This window comes from Saccostrea echinata, unplaced genomic scaffold, assembly GCF_033153115.1.
Source record: "Saccostrea echinata isolate AGI-Se365-2 ecotype Australia unplaced genomic scaffold, CSIRO_AGI_Sech_v1 ptg000020l, whole genome shotgun sequence".
NCBI lineage: Eukaryota > Metazoa > Mollusca > Bivalvia > Ostreida > Ostreidae > Saccostrea > Saccostrea echinata.
This window is the reverse complement of record NW_026889769.1, coordinates 1419458-1443667: the sequence shown is the minus strand read 5'-3', so window position 1 is coordinate 1443667 and position 24210 is coordinate 1419458. Positions and strand designations below refer to the sequence as shown.

The following is a 24210-nucleotide window of genomic DNA, read 5'->3' as shown; positions in this document are numbered from 1 at the left end:
GATCAGGTGCCATGGAGGAATAAGCATCCCCTATCAACTGTACACACCCGCCGTATGCTCTTTATCAAGATTAGGTAAAAGGAAAAATCCGCAGGCAATTCAGAGTGAAAATAATGGCCTAACAATTCGTATAAAAGATCTGTACTCCACCAGTCAAATGCTCTTTATATTGGTTCTATATCCAAATACAAGGTATCTTCTCTTTCCTTCATCAATATTGGAGATAATAGCATATTAAACAAAAAAGAAGAATTAAAATAAAATTAGACGATTTAGATAACCAATTACAAAAACTTTACTTTTCTTATACCGAAGACGTTTCATTTAGTTCCTTTTTGAATATTTTTTCGAAACAAACTAAATCAAGTAGTCGCATTTCCAGAAGAGTTTATTTCAAGGAATTTTATACAGATTTTATTATCAACAGTAATCTTAAGCGTACAATATTGCCTCCAATTTATGTGTATGTTTCGTAAAAAATCAGTCTTATAAAGAAAATTGCCATCTGATGAATGAAATATGAAAGTAACGAACGGTATTCAAACTCAAAAGTCCACTCAATAAATACACCAATACAAATAAGGAGCATATCAACCACGGACCTCTAAAACATCAAGATGTGATCAGGTGCCATGAAGGAGTGAGCTTCCCCTGCCGATCGGTCGGGATCGGGAAAACGAAAAAATCCGTAAACAATTCAGTGTGTTTGTTTGTTTATTGTTAAACGCCCCTCTTGAGAATTTTTTACTCATATGGAGACGCATTTATCTGATCATATTCATTATTTCTTGGCTTTCTTGTTTTAATACATGAATGTTGATCGAGATACATAATCAACAAAACAATATCAACCATAATCTTGTATATTTGTATGTTTGTTTAACGCCCCCCTCGAGAATTTTTCACTCATATTGAGACGCAACCACTTGTCGGTGGAGGGCTGCAAATTTAGGCCGGAACATACGGCCTTCGAGCAGTGAGGTGCCACGCGAACGACTGATCTCGTATGGCCTACAACGTGGTGGATTGAATCAATTTCAAATAAAAAGGCATTGATTTTACAAAGTTTTATTTTACTTTAAAATAACAAACTTCTTGTATGTTGTAAGACATGAAAATATAAATATGTATGTAGAGCATATCGTATAAATTAAATATGAAAATTCAGTTTAGCTTATTGTCTTCAATAGTTAAACAGAATGTTGTTTTCCCGAATTAGCGGTAACAGTTTTGATATTTTTGAATTTGGATGTTTCAGTGAGAAATGGTCCATCTGAAAGACAAATTTTATTTAATTTTAAAATTCAATTGCTAAATTTTGCCATCCAAATAATTACATTGTCATGTTCAAATAAGAAAAAATATAATATGATGTGTCAAACAAAAATGTCATTTTATCAATTAAAGCCTAAAGATGTTTATTTTTATCAAAAAAAATTCTAGCGGCCTTATCTCTATTCTGTATTTTATGGATAATATTTTTCAGAACAATTTGCAGTTGAATTTGCTTTTTTTTTCTATAGATAAATCAACTTACGTTACATTAGAACATTAATTTATAAGTAATATACAAACTCCTTCAATGATCAAACCTTATTTTACAGGTACCTTGTTAATGGGGCAAAAATGTGCTATCATCAAATGGCGTCGTCATTATAAGAGAATGGATTTTGGTGTAATCTGTGAAGGGCACCAAGAAGGCCAGATAGAGACCATCCAAATCCGTCATTGTTTGTTTCTCTGATTGCCAAAGACGCTGCCACAGGGTCCTATAAATATATAAAAGCCGGATTACTGTTGTGGATATACATCGTAAAAGAATATATATTTGTTTCTCTTATCATTTACTTTTCACGATTTTATTCAAAAAGAGACTTGTCATTTGATTTTTATTCTGGGAAATTATAATCTCTACTTTTTTTTTTTTTAAGAATTGATTATTTTCACATAGGTTTTTTTTTTCAAATGAATCATCAAATAAATCGTTCAGTTTGATTGATGCATTTCAATTGAACATGTAAATACTTTTCATTTAGATTTTCACTAAAATTTCATTTTCTTTGAAAATTACATGAAAATTTCTCGAAATTAATTTTCTAACACTACGATAAAAAACCATATGCTATTATCGTCCGGCTTACATTGCATCGACTCCAGGTATACGATATAATATCTTTGAGAATGTATACCTTCCATTTGTTACCAGTTGTTTTCACGAGCATCAATTTTGTAATTCGGGGCTATTCCTGTTCATTAAAATTATTTAATTGAAAATGTTGAAGATAAGAAACAGTGAACAATGTCATAAAAATTACAAATGGAGAGTTGTGGAAAAATGTGGAAACACCAGAGGTGTAATAACGTGTCAGTAAGAGAAAGAACCCTCCGTCACATGCGACGTGAGTGCGACGTGAGTACGTTGCAATGGCCTAACGATTGTTTCAAAAGATAAGCTCATTTGAAGGCGGCATTTCGCATAGTCCAAATTCAATCAAACGATAGCATGTGTTTGCAATCATGGTCATTATCATAATAACTAGACATCGGATACCCCGTATGCAAAATGCCCACTTCAATTGCCGACCTCAATGTGTAACATTAACTTATTTGTCAGAACCTGTTTCGGTTTAAAAATTGACCGAACACAGAATAAGTTCTTTAGTAGCGAATCAGTTGGGAGAGATAACGGAAAATTGTTACATTAAGTTAAAGTTGTTGGAAAAGCTAAATAAAGTCATCCTTTTTTTGTCTACCAGTTACTTGTTAGTTTGCATTAAATGTATATATGCTGTAAAACATTCAATATGAACCAGATGGGGCAGACACTATGATTCACTGGGACATATCGAGTCACCATATGAATAGAGAAAGATTTAATGCTAATTGATGAAAAGTCGTTGATATATATTTAAGTGTCGAATTGAAGGCCACAGCGAAAGTTTTCTTCTCAAGATTTTGAATAAATTCTACTTCATAAAACTTGTCGGATGGTAAAGAGGAGTTTTTTCCCATTGATTGTTGAAAGACCTAATTTTCAAAGGTAAGATAGATATTGTTAATGAGGAACTCAATAATCTTTTTAAAATAAAATTCTGAGTACTGGAGTGGAGAATATGAAATTTAACTGTACAATGTATTTGTAGACGACTAATTGAAAGATATGACAATAATGAAGTTTAATCTTTTTGAACCTGCAGTTGCCTACTATGTCAAAAAGATTGTTTTAAGAATGGTGTTATAAAGTTTTAAAACGTCAAATAAATATAAAAATACTGAAATTTTTTTGGGGGAAAAAAAAATGAGATTTCAAATTTTTAAATGATTTTAAGCTGTGGGGATAATCTTTTGATTTACACAATTTCTGAATATGTTGTCACGAAGTTCATCTAAAGTTTCTGCATAAAGCAGGCAGTTGAAAATAAGGATAAGAGCTTGGAAGTACATTTACTAGACCCTACAATATATGTATGTATATTCATGAAGTTATGCAATATAGTACAAGTAGAACTAAAATTCACTTCCTAATCAGAGCCTTAAATTTTATTTGCATGTTTAAATAGTTTTAAACAGTAGTTTTTTGGTAGCCTAAATCAATAATCAACACGACGTACTATTTAGGATTTTTTTTTGTTTTGCTAGTAACCAGTGGTAATGCATCTTTTTTACTAGTTTGCACAATTCCTTGCAATTGTTTTATATTTTGGTATTTTTTTTCCTAATACTTTTTGTTATCGCTTCTAATTTTTTCGCTTAGATATCTGCAATTAAAAAATTTCAAATTTTTTTCATTTTCTTACAGATCGTGAAAGGCAAAGGATTTAGTGGTGTTTTTCAGTAGAAGTGTATAAAATACCTCTCCTAGCATTGTAAAAATGTTTGCCGTCCGTCTTAATCTTTGTGTGTTTGTAATTGTTTTCAACTGCATTTTCCTCCAAAATCTGAGGATATTTATTTTTTATTTTCAATGTCTTAACTTCTTGAAAATGTTTTGTCCTAATTGATTGAACCTCATTCTCCCGATGAAAGTCGTCGTTCATAAATTACATTCCATAGAAAAGGGGCTGAAATAATTACCAGTTTCATGCCATGATGTCAAAATATTAATAATAATTGTAAATATTAACTGTATTACTTGATAGGCATTAGAAAAGTTAAAACGAAAATATCAAATGATAGGTCTTGATTTCAATCAATAAGGAAGAAAAACTTTTCGAAAAGTAACTTTGTTGAAACAAAAAAGTTAAAAAGATATGTAGTTAATCAATCCCATCATCGAAATAAATATTCAATGAAGAGTAATGTGTCTTTAGGTACATGTAAAATCAATATCCTCTTACTTCCTGTCAGATTATAAACATCTGTAGAAACAGAACAATTGAAAATAATTATTCACAGAGACCAAGGCTGACGACAAATATTTTGCTTATGTAAAGGATAAATAATTTCTCTATATACTACAACTGGACACACTACGAGCATTAGAAGATATTTATAGAATGTGATTGCCCAATTTCCCTTGAGACTGCTTAAAACGGCAAGCGTACATTTCTAATTTCAGTATTTCTTTGAATATACTTAAAACCTTGTATGCAAGAATTGCATGTCAACCACTATTAGAAAGATGAAAAGTGTTATCTTCATATGCAAATATTATTACTCTGATTTGAAGAACATGCAAGTTAACAATAAAAAGGTCAGAAGAATGGAATTTTTTCACTTGAAATTTCTCCCAAGAGTAAAATAAGCCCCAATCATCATTCGTAGTTTCTTAAATGGTTAACTGTACAATCTACAACATAATGCAGGTCTTATAAAATTTACGGATAAAAGCTCACCTGGCGTAATAACGAAATATCTGAATTTCTTTTTCTGAACTGAAATAGAAAAAGAAAATATCTTTTTAAAAATGATTTGGTATCCTGTAATAACAACAACGAAAACAGATTTAACCTATTATCTTGTGTCCATACAATTCTAATTTACAAAGCTACAAATTTAGAATGTGATGACAAATTGAAAATATGAAAGATTCTTTCTCATAAGTAAGGCTTAGAGAATGACGGATGGGGGTTAGCAGGAGTTTAATTATTGTTATTAAGAAGAGAAGAATGACAAAGACAATATCAAGAGAAGTATCAAATAACAGACTTACAGCTCCAGGGCAATTCTGTAAAAAATATAATTTTTTTAAGAAAACCAATTGAAAGCAGGTAATACATAATCATTCGTGACTAATAAGAGAAATGAAATTTAGGTTATGTAACTAGCATTTTTTGTTAACATTTCAGCAATTCATTTTATTCCAAATACGTCAGGATTGGATGCACCTTGTTTACCATTCAGATATTAGTTTTATTTATTACCAACATGAAACATTATATTAAAAATGATAACAGATAAAGGAATTAATAAATGAAAATCTATAGATAAAAAAATAAACATGAGAATAGAAACGTAAAATTATTCAACAGAAATTAATGCACGTAATTTAGATAACTATTTAATGCCTACTATTTTCAAATTTTAAATATATTAACTTTTATCATTGATATCTAGTTACGCTTTTAACTCATTTGTCAAAAAGAGAGCTGATTTTATTTAGAATTTCTAGGATTTTTAAAAAAGACTTCTCCCATTTGAAATTTTTACCTTTTTTTGGTTTTATGTATGTATATTCCAGTCGCAAGGGACGATGATTTCACCACACTTACATCCAGAATACATAAGAACGCTTCGTATCAAAATAACAAACAATGGTTTTGAATTTAGGAGAAGATCTCCTAGATATTTTGTAAAACTTTGACCCCCTAGTTTAGCCTCTTTCTAAGCACAGGGACCATAATTTGAACTAAAAACCACGCTACATGGGAATGTTTGATTAAATATTGTTCTGCTAGTCTTGAGGAGAAGAAAATCAACCTTTCCCCCTTTACATCTCTCTCTATATATTTCGATTTGAAAAAGTTGCATGGGGATGCTTGTATATTTATATGATTTATTCTTTAAGAAGATTTTAAAGATATATGCATTATAAAATATATCACGTCAATATATAATCAACTATTGTGGCCCTACCCTATTCCCTGACCACGAATTTAATCCAAATTACATAGGTAACATAGTTCGATTATTTTTTATCAAATCGTTCCAGAAAATCTTAATTAAAGTGTAGGACAGTCATGATGATATGACGAAGACTTGAACTGCACGGGTAGGAGAGGACAAGTGTAAGGCTACAGAACAAAATTATATGTTAATGACACCGAGTGCTGGGTAAAAAAACGTAATTAAATGCTTACCTTCGGATGAATCTGTATATAAACCATAAAACACATCAGAAAATACAATATGCAAATGTTTATAAAAATTTTGGAATAGATTTCATTGCGACATTATGTTAGAAATATCTATACGTACCCTGCACATCTGATGAATCGTTTTAGAGAGTGATAAGGAAAAAGAAAGGAAAACAAATCAGAAATAATTTATATACGAACATATGAAATATCTATTTCATACAGTTTCACGGTTTTTTTTTCAACCTAGTATGTCATATTTGTGTAATTAAAATTTTACCGATAAGACCAAATAAATTTCAGTTTTTAAATCACCTTTGCAGTAAACATATGCATCTGTTTAATAAATGGTTATTTTACCAGGAAAAAATCTTAATGGGAACCTAACAACAAAATTTTATGATAAACGTAATGACTATCTATTTTCAACTTCCCTTATCTATAAAGCAATATACCATTAGAGTAAGATTTATGTCTCCCAGTTGACTTGATTTGCAAGACCATGCTCTACGTACAAACAATTTCTAAATGAGGCAAGCTATTGACAAATAAGTTGATAAAACAAAAATGTCAACAGTCTCGTTTGAAGTTAAATTTCGCAAATTCTATGGTCGATACAATGACATGTCAGCAAATATAAGTCAAATGTTGACTGACGTTTTCCATACAAGTTGTTATGTTTCATACTTAATTGTCCAGGATTTTTTTCATTTTCCCGATCATTCCAAGGAGTACAACCGTTCACGGTAGCTCAGTCGGTAGAGCGCTCGCTTCGTGATCGGGAGGTCGTGAGTTCGAATCTCGGCCGCGACTGACCTAAGTCGATAAAAAATAGGTAGCAACTGTTCCTTCGCCATGCGCTCGGCACTTTGAAGTGAAAGTTGCGGGTCCCTCGGATGAGACCTTAAAACCGAGGCCCCGTGTCACGACAGGCGTTGGCACGATAAAGATCTCTCACTGCTCAATGGCCCTGAGTGCCGAGTAAAGGTCAAAATTTGAAGCCCTTCATCGGTATATGGTGACGTCTCTATATGAGTGAAAAATCTCGAACGGGACGTAAAACAACATACAATCAATCAATCAATCCAAGGAGTACACCGCGGGTGTGACCGGTCGACAAGGGATCTTTACTCCTCCATGGTACCTTATCCGACCTCTGATGTTTAGAAGCCCGTGTTTGCTCTGCTCCAAATTTGTATTGTTTCAATTCTTGACCTTGGACAATTCTTAAACTTTTGATATTCATGACTGTTCGTTATCTTTACATTTCGTTAGATAAGAAATTACTTTCTCATGAAAATTATCAGTAATTTGACGCGTATCATTGAAATACATGCCTTATACAAGATGTAGATAAAGATCTGAAGAATTATTCCAGACCAGGAATGTTTACATATGACTCCATTTCAACGAAAAAGTCAACTTTGTTTGACGATCACATCGATTTCAATAACCGTTCACGGTAGCTCAGTCGGTAGAGAGCTCGCTTCGTGATCGGGAGGTCTTGAGTTCAAATGTCGGCTGTGGCTGACCTAAGTCGATAAAAAATAGGTAGCAACTGTTCCTTCGCCATGCGCTCGGCACTTTGAAGTGAAAGTTGCGGGTCCTTCGGATGAGACCTTAAACCGAGACCACGTGTCACGGCAGGCGTTGGCACGATAAAGATCCCTCACTGCTCAATGGCCTAAGTACATAGTAAAAGGTCAAAATTTAGAGCCCTTCACCGGTATATGGTGACGTCTCTATATGAATGAAAATTTCTTGAATGGGACGTAAAACAACAATCAATCAATCAACCGATTTCAATAAATCTTATTTCTGTAAACTCAGTGCACATGCTTATGCATTGTTTTGCTTCAATTTGCCGTTAATTTCATTTCAAACAGATCTATTTCTCTTTTACCCATGTATTTGCCCGAACACTTGTATTTCATTAAAAAATTTCTTTTAACTTAATAATTTTGAAATGTGAGAAATTTGGTTAAACGCGAAGTATGAAAAATCAGAGGAAATCTGACCTAAATGTAAACAAGAAACATGCATTCTTTAATTTGTAGACAAAAGTAATTTTCCTGATACGAATATTGAAGAAATATGTCTGAAAGACTGTTTCTATTCAAAATATTGCTCTTTTAGTGTACGCAAAGATAAAGGCAGTTATAGAGTACTGTTCTAAGCTTTGACAATTCTTTAGTGAAGAAAAATATGGAAGATATACCTATATTTTTGTTTCACAAACATCTTTTGCTTGATGCTGTGAGATTTTGAAGGATAATGATAAAAATACGATGAAGTACATGTCAAAAAATCCTTCGTTAAAGTAAACAATATTTTTTTGCAAAATATATTTTGATTAATGAGACATAAGCAGTATATATGAAAACGCTTAGTTTTTATAACTTATGGCAAGTCTGTGGAAAGTGCACTCTTGTAGAATATAAAATTCCTCTAATGAAAAAGGTTATCGGTCTCTTTGATCCTTTAAACAGTGCGAATCCCGAACAGGGCAAAAACACGAACCCCTGGAAACACCTGAAGTGGGATCAGGTGTCCAGAAGGAGTAAGCATCCTCTGATGACCCGTTACACCCGCCATCAGCTCTCTGAATTGGTCAAATAAACGGAGTAAATTTAATTTTCGTGGCAGAAAATAACACTACAAATGTAAATCTTATCTGAAAATCGTAATTTTGGTCAAAGTTTATGTTATGAAATATATTAACGATCTTAGAGGATATAAAGTATAATTCGGCATCTGTCTGAACATAAAAAGCAAGTCGTTTACTTTGTTTTATCATTGTGTGTATTACTGACCCGAGAGGAAGGAAAATAAAATTCAAATTTACATACTTAAATCATAAACATTAACGTCCACGCAAACAGTATCACATTTTGTCGTTACCCTCATGCATAACAATTTGCCACGGGCATAAAATAGTAAAAATATTGACTTTACTGAAGATGTTAAAGATTCACAATGTTTTCTGAATTTTGCTAATAAAGTCCTCGACTCAAACATTGCTCTCAAAATTCATTATCTTTTCATGAAATTAGCAATTGAATATATCATTTTTGGTATAAGTAAAGCATTTTCTAATTAAAAAAATCTAAGAAGGAATAAACCTCTATATTTGAAACAAAGGGACGGGTTTTATGACTAATAAGCGAGATTATACAGCATAGGTTTTAAAATTGACTTCTTCTTTCAATACAATTTCTAACTTCTGAACTATGAATTAAGTCGATTACATGTTAAATAGAGTGTACTTCTAGAAAATAGACTTTGAACAGTTAAAAGCAATACAATAATAACGAAATAAATAGGAATAAAGAAATCTAAGTTTTATGTTGTATCCCCCATCTGCTTCTAAAGCAGGGTGTTTGTGTTATGTATATCCTGAAGTTGGACAAAAAGTAAATAGCAAAGGGTCAGCTAAATCTGTAGACAATAAATCTTCAAATACAACATCAATTAAGGCCAATTATACAAATGTACATTTATATGGTTTGTCAATTTTCCCGGTTTGTTCTAATCAATGGCTGAAGAGATGAATGTAACTTCTCCAAATGTATTTAAGATACCTTGGAAAGAGATTTCCTGCAAGGATTTTCAAATTAGCTCAATCTTATAATTCCAAAAAAAGAAGACCCACCCACCCTTTTTAAAAAAAAATACTTAAGCTGCCTTGAAGGCTGTAGACTACTTATTGGAGTCAATCACGTGTACAGTTTTTGATTTTTCCAGTTGAACAGTCATTAATTGGTTTGAATAAATACAACGGTAATGTTTGGATGAATTTTTCTAGAACCTTCACGTGTACATATAACATTCATTTCGAGGTTAAAAGTACAATATATTTACATTGCAGACAACATTCATGGGTACAAAAATGTCAACTTACCATCTAAAACCAGAAAGAAAAAAATAATAGAAGAAATGAATGAGAAAGAGTTTTTCTGGCTGCATATTTTGCAATATAAAACATTTTTGATAGAATTAACGTGTAACCTGTAATACACGATTACAAGTCAAGTCAAATGAAATCTTTAATTTTGAAAAATGATATTTTAAATTGGTTAGTATGGATATAATGCTGATATCTGGATAATTATTAAATATGATAAAGGATACTCACCCGAATTCCCTTTGAAAACAGGCAAAAGGTAAAAAGAAAAACTATAAATAAAAATGCCTTCTTCAAACTCAATTTTTAAACCAATTTGTCTACTTGTAGATTGCAATAAATTTGCAAAGTAATGATCTAACTATTGTCGTGTTTTATAACCTTCCCAATGAGACTACATGTAGTTCCTTGTTTTCATTATCTTTTAGCTTGTAGGGAAAAGTTGAAAATTGTCATAAGGATCAAAGAAAAAAATGGTAAAAGAAGTGATTGCGTATGACTTAATTTAAAATATACAACGCTGACTTGAAACACTGTCGGAAATCAGTTATATGGTACAAATCAAAATCAAATGTTAATAAACTTAAATTGAAATTGAAAAAAAGGAATTATTACCATTCAAACTAGAGGTACTGTGAGTACTGAGCTCACAAAATAATACCCCCGCCTCCCATATATATAATGGCAAAGTCCATGTTTGCTATGGAGAAGCTCAAATATCTGTGCAATCAAAACATAAAGTAGGAGGGACACAATGACACTATGTAATAAAGATTCTGTGAAAGTGTCTTTAAATTTAATTTAGTTGTAAGAAGGAGTTGAAGATAAAAGATGGGTAACCCTGTTTTTATAATAAGAATGCAGAGTCAATATTTTGCTATGGGAAACCCGAAATATAAAACCAATCAAAAAGTAAAATAGGAGATACAAGTGGCACTATATAACAAAAATTTCGTGTAAGTCTTCTTGAATTTTATTCAATGGTATAAGAGGAGTTGCGAATATGAGCGGGTACCCCAAATTGTAACGAACGGACGTACACACGGACAGATGGATGGACTGACAAACAGACACCCAATCACTTTATGTCTTGAAAAGTAGGGGTATAATGAAGCAATTGAAACACTACCCTGGCCACCAAACGTATTCCTTTATATCAAATAGGGACCAAAATGATTCCCAACACATATTTTTTTTTTATTTTTTGCACATAATAAAAATTGTTGTAATTTTTGAAAATGTTTTATGATTTGCAAGTTTTTGATGAATAGCGCATTTACTACTTGTATTATGACAAAATGGTATTAAGAAATAAAAAAGACTATTTCAGATCGTAAAGTGGAGATTGATTTTCGGACGTAAAAAAGGAAATCAAATGAAGTGCCAAAATATAAAGTGCTTTGGTTTAAATCCCCCATTGCCTAGGCCAGAGAACTACCGTGTTCCTGTCATAAAACAACCAATTCCTGCAATTGTCAATATCTAACTTGATTAAATGATGGTGATTGTTTCCCTGATTTGCATGAAAAACATTAATCAGCAGGCGAGAAAGAAAGCTGAGTGATCAATCTTATCCTATAAATTGTTCACGTCATTTTTCGTCTCTGCTAAGATGCAAAGACCTATCAAAAGTAATAACTTTATGAAGTAAGCTCATTTCTTTAAAATGCCTAGTATTTTAGTGCTATTCACACTACACAACCTGTGGCTAATCATGCGACTTTATTTATCCTGAATCGATCTATGTTCGTGACCAGTGACAAATGGTTAATTTAAGCATCAACCAATGTCGTAGAAAGGTTCCATGTCGCAAATGTGCAACACGAGAACCGCGCAATTTCTTGTTAGGGAAAGGTTATGGGTTGGCTTGAGATAATATGGTTTACCATTGCTTCTTCGGATATGATTTTTATGAGATATTGTATCTTGATTATCTGCAAAGCTCTTTTGCAGTACGGCTGTATGCAAATGGCATGCATTTAAATAAGGGGTCTCTATGCATTGCATAATTAAATAATGTTTGAGGAACTTGATACAGTGCTATTACAATGCTTCGATTTAGTCAATAAATATCGCACAAACCATGAATTGTCTTGTTTGATAAGACACACAGTAGATTTGACGACCTCGACACACTACAAAACTCAACGACTAGACATCATACTAGTGCATGTATATGAGATACTGTTTTAAGTTCGACACAGTTCTCATGAGCTAAGATGAGGAATGCCTGTAATTTTTCATACATTAACATTTGCTAAAGTTTTTCAATAATTATCATACCAGTTAAATCCTTCACCCATTCTCACGTGGCCTCTAAAGATTTTTTTGTTTGGTGTCTTTATTTAGTTGTCATTACTTTTGACTTTTATACCATGTGTAGCATGCATTGACTTAACTGTACATGTATCTTCCTATGTCAAGGGGGGTCCACTCCGTTCAACATAAACCATTAACTAAATAGACTTGAGTTTGACGGGGTTATAAATGCGCTATCTGATTGGCCTCATAAAAGATTACATGAGCTAATCAAAAATCTTGTTTTGTCTATCCTAAAACTTAATCATAAACAGAAAAAAAACACGTCAGTTTTGTCCCAACGAAACGTTTTTGCCATTAAATAACCAAGTTAAAGCTTGTCTCAGCTTTGGAGTTGTTATGCTGAATTAATTACCGACTTTCAACATTATCTTGCACTCTCTATTAAATTCGCTTACTCTGATTGGTCAATAGCAGAGTTCAATAGAGTTCAAAATGAGTAATCTTACTAGATGCGGCGATAGTAAACCCCGTCAAAATCCGTCTATTCGGTCAAGCGTTTATGTGGAGCGGAGTGGATCAGAAACCCTTGACTTGGGAAGATGCTGTACATGCAGAGTTTCAGAAAAATCTACCGGCTGGGTATTTTTAGGGACCATTGCAAAATTCAGTTATATTTACTATAGGATACTATGAGGAAATGCTTTTTTTCGCACTTTAAAGCAAATTACAAAAATATTAAAATTTGGCTCAAATTACAATATATGATGAGTAATACTACACTGAGCATTATTTGTAAGAAACACAAAATTCTACAGTCTGGTTTCCAGAGGGGGCATCTCAAAATGTCAAAATTTACGAAAATGTCCCATTCTTATGGAATACTACAAAATACGACAGGCACTAAGAATTTTTTTTTCAGAAAATAGCCAGAATTAATCGTGATATTCTCAAATTCATGTGTTGAAAATTTCAAAAGCTTATATTTTATACTTTGTCTTTTCTAACACTTTTTGTGATCCCCTCATAAATAACTAAAGTTTATCATAACGCTCAATAGCACAAAACGACATCCATCTGCCTATCGGTTACAAAATAGTTTAAAAAATCATTTCTTTACACAAAAATATTAGATAGTTTACCTCTGCTTTCTAAACTTTATTAAATTTATTGCCTTAAAGGCGAAGAAAAACGCTTTCTTTTAATATAATGCGCGAAATATAGCGCAATGGAGACCCATTCAACGAAACCCAAGTCAGTCTACTTGAATTAACGTATCTATTTCCCCCTCTTTTTTGTTTCAAGTGTACACATGATACTTCTTCCATAATTATGCAAATAAGAAATTTCTTCATGTTGGTTTAATGTTTACATTTTTACAATGACTGCGCAAAAATATTTGATAGTGGATATTTGATGAAAAGTATCATAATTTTCGTTATTTTACTTACCACCAAATTATTGATCTGAAATAAAGAAAAACGTGCATACATGTAAATTACAGGCTCAAATTAACACACAAATATTAATAATAATTAAAAAGTACTATTATTTACCGTAATTTAAGCATTTAAAACTGAGTATCTACACAGTCAAATAATACCAAATCATGATATAGGTATTTCATGCAGAATAGAAGAAAGTTTATCGTTTAGTCAACTTATTTCGTTCTCACTTTCTCACGTTGAAATGATTTACTCTAAACACTTTAAATTAGATAGAATTTTTTGTTCAATACACGCAAAATTGACATACTTACACGTAACTTTAAGATACAATATTTTCTTTTATTTTCTTTTTATGAAGGAAGGGGGGGGGGGTAAAAACCTTATAGATATATAGGGTAGAAATAGCATGTTGATATTATCAGATTTGTAAACTTACTGCTTTCTTGAGAATTGGACTTGGTAGGCCTTCGTTATTGTAGCTGACATAATATTCTAAAACGAGAAACAAAGAATATCTGAATCGTTGACCATGTCCAAACTATGTAACATTTCGCTTTCTTGCAAGATGGGCAATTTGAAAAGAATGAGAAATCATTATTGGATAAAAAAGAAAGAAATGCCAATAATCTTGCGTAGGAATCTTGCATCATTTCATACTGTAACTGAAAAAAATCTGAATGAAAATCGAAACAAAGATTTTTTTTTTTTAAAAGAATCTTTCCATATAAAAAATAAACCTGATGACTGAGGAAGCTGCAAATTTACATTATGTTAACAGTGCCCTTCATCAAAAGAAAAGCATTCATTCTTTCTATTCATTCATTATAATTGATAAAACCAAAACCGTAGTCTATTCCAAAAACGATTTTTACAAGAAACATAATGAATAGATTCAACTCTATCTTGAATTCATCATGAGCAAAATGCAGAGATACTTGGTTGATAAGCGTTTAAATTGATACCAATTTATCAGAATAAGCGAGTGCTGCTTTTAGCCCTTTCCTGTCTTTTGTACAATTAAACCAACATGCAAATTCAAATTTTTAATGTAAATCTATTGGAAAATTTACCTTTGCAATACAGTTCATTTGTATCAGCTCATGAGCAGGGAAGGTGTTAAGAACACAAAACATTGTTATTTGACATGAAAGCATTATTCAAATTCTTCCATTACTATTTTATGTGCCTCTAAATGTGGAGTATGTTAATGCTCGCCTTTGTTCTCAGCAGGACAAACCTCTTCATTTATACATTGAAAAACATGGACAAATTTTTTTCTTAAAATTATTTGTCCCCTGTACAAACTAGTTTTTACAGGTGTGTAAAAATGTCTTCAACGAAAGACCATTTGCTTGAATCCAGCGTCAAAAACTGAGCCATTCAATCATAACTGGTACCCAAAGTATTGCGTACTTTTGTGATATACCGCCTCTATACTAAATTTCCTGTACTGATTAATAATAACTAACTAATGAAGCTTTATTTTCTTTAGCTCAAGTGTTAGTCCCAGCAGACTTCTGCAATGAATTTATGTATTCTAAGACGGAGGACCCCCCCCCCCCCCCCCCCAAAAAAAAAACCTTTTTCTTTTTCTCTCGGGAAAACTTCTGAGGGTTTGGTCATAATAGACCTCTCAAACTATCATAACACATATACATTTAAAATAAATAAACACTTGAAACAATACTCTAGCATGAGAAAGTATTTAATTGTTTGTATTAACACTTTAGTTGTTTGTTGTCAAAGATTAATACATTATTACTGATTTTTCCCAAAATGAATGTGAATAATACCCTAGAAATCATTATGAATGGACAAATCCCCGTTTTGCCATGTGTTAGTCAAGTAAGCTAATCTCTGCTTAACAGTTTAACAGTTAAAAAAAGTGTTGGCAAGATTCCAGTTCCCCTCTACCAAGATTATTTTCCCTCGGCTTCGCCTCGGAAAATAGTCTTCACCTCGGGGAACTGAAATTTTGCTTATTCTTTCAATGAGATACATTAACTGTATATAAATACATGTACTTGCATTACAGTTAGTGTCGAAAATCAGAAAGAAGTATTTCTGGAGTTAGCATCATTTAGATGAAAGATTACACGAATACCAAAAAGAGCAACTGCAAATCATCCATTTTAAAGATTTTTTAAAAGTTCATTTCGTGTAGAAAGCGTTCAATATTAACTCTGCGATTTAAATTCGAGACGTAATGAATAAAGTCAGAAACCCTCTTTAAAATTAAACTTAACATTTACTTTTCCAAAAACAGGCCAATGTGACTTCGGGGCTTGGGCTTATATTTCAACTCTAAAAATCCCGCTTCTATTAAGAGAAAATCTTTAATTTCAAATGAATCCTTTCTATTATAGCTAGTTCCTGAGTAAATTAGTCGAGTGAAAAACCACACTGATAGTAAGCAACCGTTTTATTGAATTGCACATTTTAAGGCGTCTCCGTGTTCTTTGTGAATATAATACCGATATCCTCAAGCCTTCGTTTCGCCAATCATTTTCTTTATATTAGATTTTCATTTACAATACCATGATATTCAAATCTAGGCTTTTATTGTCGAGGTAATGCGATATTTTTCTATCAATATACATTGTTCATCTACGAATGTCAAATAGAATATTTGCGAGGACTGCCTTTTGCTGATTAATTAACAGACCACACTCTGCATTATGCTGATGAAATTTCTGCTGGGTTGTGCATAGTGTTCACCGCCCCACCAGAGCTATTGTCAAAAGGTATACTGAACTATTGTCATCCCCAAAACAAAAGTCTCTCCAAGGCTGTAGAGATAGTTAGCTTACATGGATATGTGATAGTATGCGTTACATGTTCTTGGCCAAAAAGGGGGTTATAATGGGAAAAGGAGTGAACTATTATCATCCCCATTACAAAAGTCTTTCTAAAGTTAGCTTACATGGATATGAGATAGTATGCGTTACATGTTCTTAACCAAAAAAAGGTGGGAGGGGGTTATAATGGGAAAATGAGAGACAGCTCGTTAGGGAGGAGAGTGGGGCATAATTCATAACTTTATTATAGACACTTCTTATATAAATTTGTCTTTGTTTTTTTTCCGAAATAATTTTTACCCAATGTCCTCAATTTTACGACAAATGACTTCTATTGCTTCCTAATCCTGGCAAAACTGTTATTTATTTATCAGGGTAGATACTTCAAATGAACCGCATGTCTGTCATTGCACTTAGAAAACATAAGGTTTTAGAGTACTGAAAAGTAACTTCTCTGTCTTCCAAAGTACAGGTGGATATTGCTGATTTAAGAACTAGAGAGAAGCAATTTTGTCGCAAATTTCAACAGCTAAGAATTGAGGTAAAATTTTCTAAACAAATATATTTATTGCTGACTGTGTTTGAGCAATTAAAAATAAACATTAATGAGTAGGAATCAAATTTATTTTTTCCTTCTAATTTTATCATCCTTAATGTTAATGCTTTAGATTTCAAATTTATTTTCAAAAATTGATAAGAATCCACAGAGTGGAAATTTAATCTGAGATCAGTGTTTTTGACGATGATATTTCACCACAATTCTCTGAACCTTGTATAAAAGGTGGTGGGATTTTTTGTAGAGTTTACCAATTGTCCACTACTGGGCAATTTGTTTAACTTCTGAATGCCAACAATGTTGTCGCTTACTCTTTATAAATATTTTTAAGATCAGGTAAATAAACCAGTATTGATTTTCAATCTAAAAATTGAATATATCTACTTCATAAAGTTATCCATCAAGTGAAATTTTTTTGGGGTCAACTTTTGATCCAATAAATGAATATGTATGTGTATATACTGGAGAACTTTTATAACTATGAAAATAGATGCAAGCAAAATTTATACAAATATACCTACTAGTATATTGAAATCATCCCGCTGATACATGCAAATGCTTTTTTAGTCTTTAATTTTGGAACCTTCATTGACAAAGGAGCAAAAGATAATCAGAAAATCAAATTACTTAGATCTTATTCTGAAGTGAAAGAAAAATACTGTTGATGATAATGACAACTGTAGACCCGACACCTGCTCCTTCGTGTTTGGCAAAGATTCTGATTTTGCTGAATCTTCAAGATAATGAATCTTATTCGCGTAAGCCGAAAGACACATTTGAATTTCCATTTTGAACCGTAATACTTAAAGCATAACATTTGCATACTTCTAAAGACAATATATATTAATTTTCATATATAAGGAATGTGAAATTTAGGGGGTGTGTGGTGCATGGTATAATCCTAGCAGTTGTAAAGAAATACAATTATTTTAAAAATGTATCAACAAAGTACCCAAAATACGAACCTTCCTGCTCCTTGATATGATCTGAACATAACCAATTCAATGATTAAAGCATCAAAATCTTGGCAAATAACCGCTTCTTTTATTCAAATTCAGAATTTTGCTTCAGTAACATTAATATTATGATTGAATAAAAATCGTATTTGGAACATTTTGAACTTTTTTAAAACTTCTATCTAAAAAGACACCAATGGAAAAATAAATTAAAAGTCATGTATTAAAATGAAAAAGAAAATTAAAAAAAAGATTAACAAAAGTAAGCAACTATTAAGTTACCTTCCGAGTCTTGGGCATGATGTTGCTTAACAAGCATGAAGAGTTCCAAAAGGAGGACTAAGCACAAACGAAAGTTCATGTCCAAATCAATTTTTTAAAAATTCCAAAAAAGCACTACAATATTTCTATTCAAAATCTTGCTGAAAGCTCCTAATCACCCAATCATAATTACCGGTCGTAGAAAATATGTTAAAAGGTTAAGTTTTAAGAATTCAAAATTGTTTATATCGGAATTCCTTCATAGGAAACACTGTTCATTCATAGCGAAATTTTGATTTTTGTGAAATCGAGGCGAGTATTGCAAATTATCGGATTTTCAAACCTTTGACGACACGAGATTTCGGTGCAGTTAACTAAATGGTTTTAGAATGAATCTGTACATATAGGATGTATAATGAAGGGTAGGCGGTGAACAGGGAGGAATTAATGTATTTATAATTAGTTAACAATGAAAAATCGAATGTGATTTAATGCAAATCAGATAGTCCGTCAACAAATAGTTACTGTTATATAGGCATCAACGTAAAGGAAATTTGTCACCTTAGTGTATAGAATATCGCTGTTTGCATTACGCCGTTGTTCGTAAATAACTTTAGAAATTAATTAATCTCTCGTTTAGGACGGGATAAAACAGTTTTGGAGTGGAACGTTACTTAGGAAGCGTTGATCTTGATCGTTAAACCCTGACTTAGGTGTTAATAATAACTTTCAAAGTTACAAAAAGCTACGGTCAAATAAGCTTGCGTGCAGCCTATTCCGATGAAAGGCGACCGTGTCCATACCTGTTAATGGTACATTATCAAAGACGCATTGTCTGGTGAATGGAGTTATCAATTGCCACCGGTCCAGCAATTAATCGCATTAGCCGTCTTTTGTCAGTGTTCTAAAAGACAAAAACCAGATTACAACGCAAATTATGAAAAGTCAAGTCTTTATACACGCCAACCTTTATGGAAAAACGTCAAGTTCACTTTCTAAGAGTAGAGGAAACTTCTCAATCACTATTTTACAATCCCAGACATGTAACAATAACATCAATTTTTCATACATGATATAAATTCTTAGTAAACTACGGCTAGTAGAAATGAAGAGGAATGAGAGATCAGATGAAATATTTTCCAGCTAATACTATTCTTAGATGAGCTTATGTACATAAAAGACCTTATTACTAAAACGCATAAACAATGCAACAAAACACCATTCTTATTAAACTTTGTATAATGTGTATTTGAGAGTCTTATGTTTTATAGATGAAAACTGCGAGGCTCTGCTTCAAATGACGATTAAAATACAAGATACTGTTGAATCAGTGCACAGTGTTTGCTGATGGCAGTTGTCTTCACAGATGAATCGTTTATATTTGCACAAATCTTGACTTGTTTTACATTAAGACTCTTTGTTCTATCGATACTGATGGAACTTCATCATGCTGTTAAATTCACATCATGCATCCTCTAACTGTTCCTTTTGTTTCATGTTTCCATCTTAACTCTAAAGCAACCACCGATTACAAACTTGTCGCTCAATCTCTTTATGTTTTTGTTTCATAAAGATAAAATTTAAAATGATAATAAAATTTTTGCAATATCATGGAAAATAAGAGGACACTCAACGATATCACTTATTCATTAAAGTTCTACAAAATTGTCATTTATCTGATTTATTATTGGATCTTTAGTAGTAAGCCTTAGGGTTGCTTACAGAATGAAATTAGAGAGAAAATCGTGCAAAAGTCTTAATTATAATTAGGTATACAAAGTAGGTATCAGCATGATTTTATTCTATAGAATGTATGAACCGAATCAAACCCCCTGTGAAGCTTCCAAAGTAGATTCGTCATTCCAATTAATAACCGTTTTGTCGTATACTGGCGTGTATGAAATGACATATTCATAAGTAATAAAGTAATATAGGAATTACAGCGTAAATGTTAAATCTGTCTTCTCATATGTACTTGTATTTTTTCTTGAAACTAAAAAGCACCACTAATGTACAGTGTAGGACACTGCTAACAAAGTAAAAATGTGGTAAGTTCTCAATCCCTGGTGATTGCAAAGAGCTACATTTGTGTGGAGCTACTAGCTTTGGAACGTTTAATACTTTTTTTCTATATTTTTTTAGGCGAACAGCATTTATGAGTAAATGCTTTTCTTTTTTATCTGCATCGGTGATTTTTTTTTTTAAATAAAAGTTTAATTATATTCTCTGATTTTAGATAACATGTACTTAAGAAAATGCCTTTCATCAACTGTCATTGATACCTTTGGTGTATATTATCATGGTTTTGATCACAATACTTTATTTTTGCAAGTTACAAATTATTCACCGATAGGTTTAAATACATATTTTCATTTTAAATAAACATATAGTGATGTATTGTGCTAAACCTTACACGTTTTGAAAAGTTGTATAATATGCAGTGGCTCTTTAGACACGCTTTGAAATTATTGAAACGTTTAGAGCGCAGTTTCCTCTTAAATGATAATTTTGACATTTGAAGCACAAGAAATGACATCCCTAGGTTTATAATTTGTTTGCGTTGTGTCCATCAATATTTGCACCTCCCTCAGGTTGTTTACATTGTTAAAGTCAGACAAGCGATTATCAATAAATTCTTTGATCAGTATTGCTAAAATGAATTAAGGAAACCCTTTCCCAACAAAGTTGCGTCATAGATTAGGTGACGATTATAAGATGAGCATCCTACAATGTTATAAAAAAGTATTAAAAGTAGAACAATTTCACGTAAATTATCTTTCAGACCATTTTCACAATGTCACATCCAGCGTTAACGGAAAATTTCAGTGTAGTGTATAAAGTTTCTTATCCTGTAGGTTTTAATCAACACACTGTTCATATATGTGCAAGCATTTCTCCTGAATTTTTATTCCTTGATACGGACTCGATTTTTATTTTTTATTTTTTTTCTGTTCACAGTAAGATTCTCTGTCTTTGTTCGATTTGATTTCAGTTTGTGAAAAGCCAAAATGTCGCTTTGTTAAAATATTTAAGCTCTTTTGTCGATGTGATTAAATATTTTTTTTATAAAGTTATTTGGTTTGAAGTTGTTGTATTTTGATTTAAAAAATAGAGAGAAAAAAAGAACTAGGCAATAATATTGATTTTTTATTCGGACTTCCTTTTCGAAGTTTAGTGATTTTGATAACTTTAAACTTTACTCATAAATGTTGTAAACTTGCTAGTAGTAGCAATACTAGTTAATACTAGTTAGTAAACGTTATAACTCAAGGACTCATTGAACAAAGAATTATTAAGTTGCTATTATAGTTGGGTTAAGCTAGGTTCTAATTAAATCGGGATCGGAATCCAAATTCTCCCTCTTGACCTGGATTCAAAGCGAAAGGTCAAGCTCGTATGCAGAGTTGTCGTTCGTTCCTCTCTCAGACATGTATGAATGTATGAACCGATGGTAGAGAGTGGCGAAAGGTATGCAAATTTTGTAGCAGGCGATTTTATGAAAAAATATACTTTAAATGGAGTTTTTCAAAATTAAATTGTCAAAATATAATTAAAAAATAAGTTATTTAACAATTCAATGTCTCGATGGATTATTCTTTGATATTGTAACACACGATCGACATGTATTTAAAAAATGTCGCAAATTATGGTGTGGTCGTCTGCATAGTTTTTTCATGGAATACAAAACAGTTTGCTTAAAAGAAAAAAATATTACGCATTAATTTAGTAATTTATTTCATTATTTAATTGGTGTTCTTTTTTATGTTTCATAATTTATTGGAGTTTTTTGAGCGTCATGCACAATTAGATAGAAACTGAGGGACGCGTAGTAAGAAATTAATTTTCAGATCCAGTACAATACATTAAGCTACGTAGCTAATTATAGCTAAATTGGTATTTAAACCTACCGAAAATAGCTTGATTTACCTACCGGTCGTTATTATAAGCGTTTTTTCTTTGGTAAAAACACAAAGAAAATCGCATCATAGTGAGTACAAGAACTTTACTTTGATACTTTAAATGACGATAAATTTATTAAATGAAGTCAAATATTACTGCGTTATACGTATGGGAGAGAAAAAACACGATAACTTCTCACATACTTCATAGACATGAACAGATATGAGGAAAAAGGAAAATTAACAAAAAAAATAAATGTCTTTCCTGTGTCACCACCATTAGCATTGAATGACATGCATGTGCACAGGAAATGAAAGTTGGAAACGAAATGCAGGAGGGTATAAGGAGGAAATATCCTGATTCAGGTATATATCTTTGGAATGACATTAAGATAAAAAAAAAAGACAATTGAAAAAGAAATGAAAAGGTATTTAAATGTAAAATAAAGCATAAAATATTAAATATTAAGTTATAATTACGAGTTAAAAATTAAAAAGCATCAATTATTCAGTGTACTTAGGCCTGAGAAAGGGGGGGGGGGGGTGATTGGCATATAAGTGTTCGAGATTTCTGTAGTTTGTTGTACTTTACAGGAAAGCATAGTTTACCTTTAATAAAATAAAGATAAATAAAGGGAGAAATTACATTCGGCAATCAAAGAGAGAAGTGAACCTGGAAGCAGGGTATATCTAGAGGAGCCTGGAAAACGGAAGCAGACTTTGTACCAAAGAAGAAAAAAACCCCTTGTTTACTAAGGTAATGTAATAATTTCAATAATGCTTTTTTGATGTTGAAATAAATCATCAAAAAATAAACAAACCATCCTCGTCATTGGCCTTAGCATCACGACTCTCGATATGTTGTACAATAGACCGTACATCTTTGTAGAAGTTTACAAGAATTGCCTTCTTTTAATTTTGATGCCTTTATATAGTTAGTTGTTGTTGTTCTGTTCCTTTAACAGGATATTTTTTTAAAATACATTTTTCCATATGACAGAAAATACTTGTATACTAATATTAACCATCCCAACCTATTACTTAATTTTGTATATTTTATTTATTACGAAATATATATTACATGTACCAAGGTCATAATCCATTTTTTCTTATCTATCTTAACCCCTCCTGGATGATGTTTCTTTCTGCTTTTGTCTTTCAATTCTGTGATATTGATTTCTGTCTTCAGGAATAATGAATATGGGAGGTAATTTAAGAGGTTTGATGGTGTTTGTTTCAAAACATTCTTTTAAATATTTGTTGAGGTTTCTTTACACGTGGTATAAAAATGAAAGAACTATGGATCTAGTTCTTTGTTAAAGATGTTACATGTATGCGCTCAGTTCAGCCCTCCACTGTTGTACTTTAAGCTTTAAATTTGTGTGATTTGTGATGTAATCATCTTCTTTTTATTGATATGGAAACAGTCATACAAATTAATTCTGATCTATCCAAATAATAATAATAATAATAATAATGAAAGAAATAAAACAGATTAGAAAATGACAAAACTTTGTTATTTCGATACAAACAAAGGAGCTCAATATCACAAAAGGTCAACAGTATTTCTCATGCTTAGAACCCTAACTGTAGTTAATTATCACATGTTTACTTCACACTTTGAAAAGGTAATAATAATGGTGGTATTTGATATTTTCTGTTAAATCACATCGTTTGACTAAAGAAGGAAAGTTAAACATATATTAAAATTGAAAGGGTAAACATTTCAATGAAAAGTACCCCGTTTTTATTTTTTTCTCCTTTTCAAATTAATTTTTTTTAAATTGTAGATGTTTAATGACTACATGGCATTCTCAAATGACCCTAACAAAA

The 24210-nt window shown here is 31.8% G+C and overlaps 1 protein-coding gene across 1 annotated transcript; it reads right to left on the bottom strand.

The window, feature by feature from the left end:
* Positions 1-1096: 1096 nt before the first annotated feature.
* Positions 1097-18831, bottom strand: LOC133189821 (uncharacterized). The gene is made up of 9 exons (XM_061325214.1): positions 18500-18831; positions 14344-14399; positions 13911-13925; positions 10198-10200; positions 6300-6311; positions 5153-5167; positions 4836-4874; positions 1609-1769; positions 1097-1273 (listed from the first exon to the last, which is right to left on the bottom strand). Exons 1-8 carry the CDS (start codon positions 18576-18578, stop codon positions 1638-1640), a joined length of 351 nt encoding a protein of 116 aa, XP_061181198.1. The 5' UTR covers positions 18579-18831; the 3' UTR covers positions 1097-1273; positions 1609-1637.
* Positions 18832-24210: the final 5379 nt, after the last annotated feature.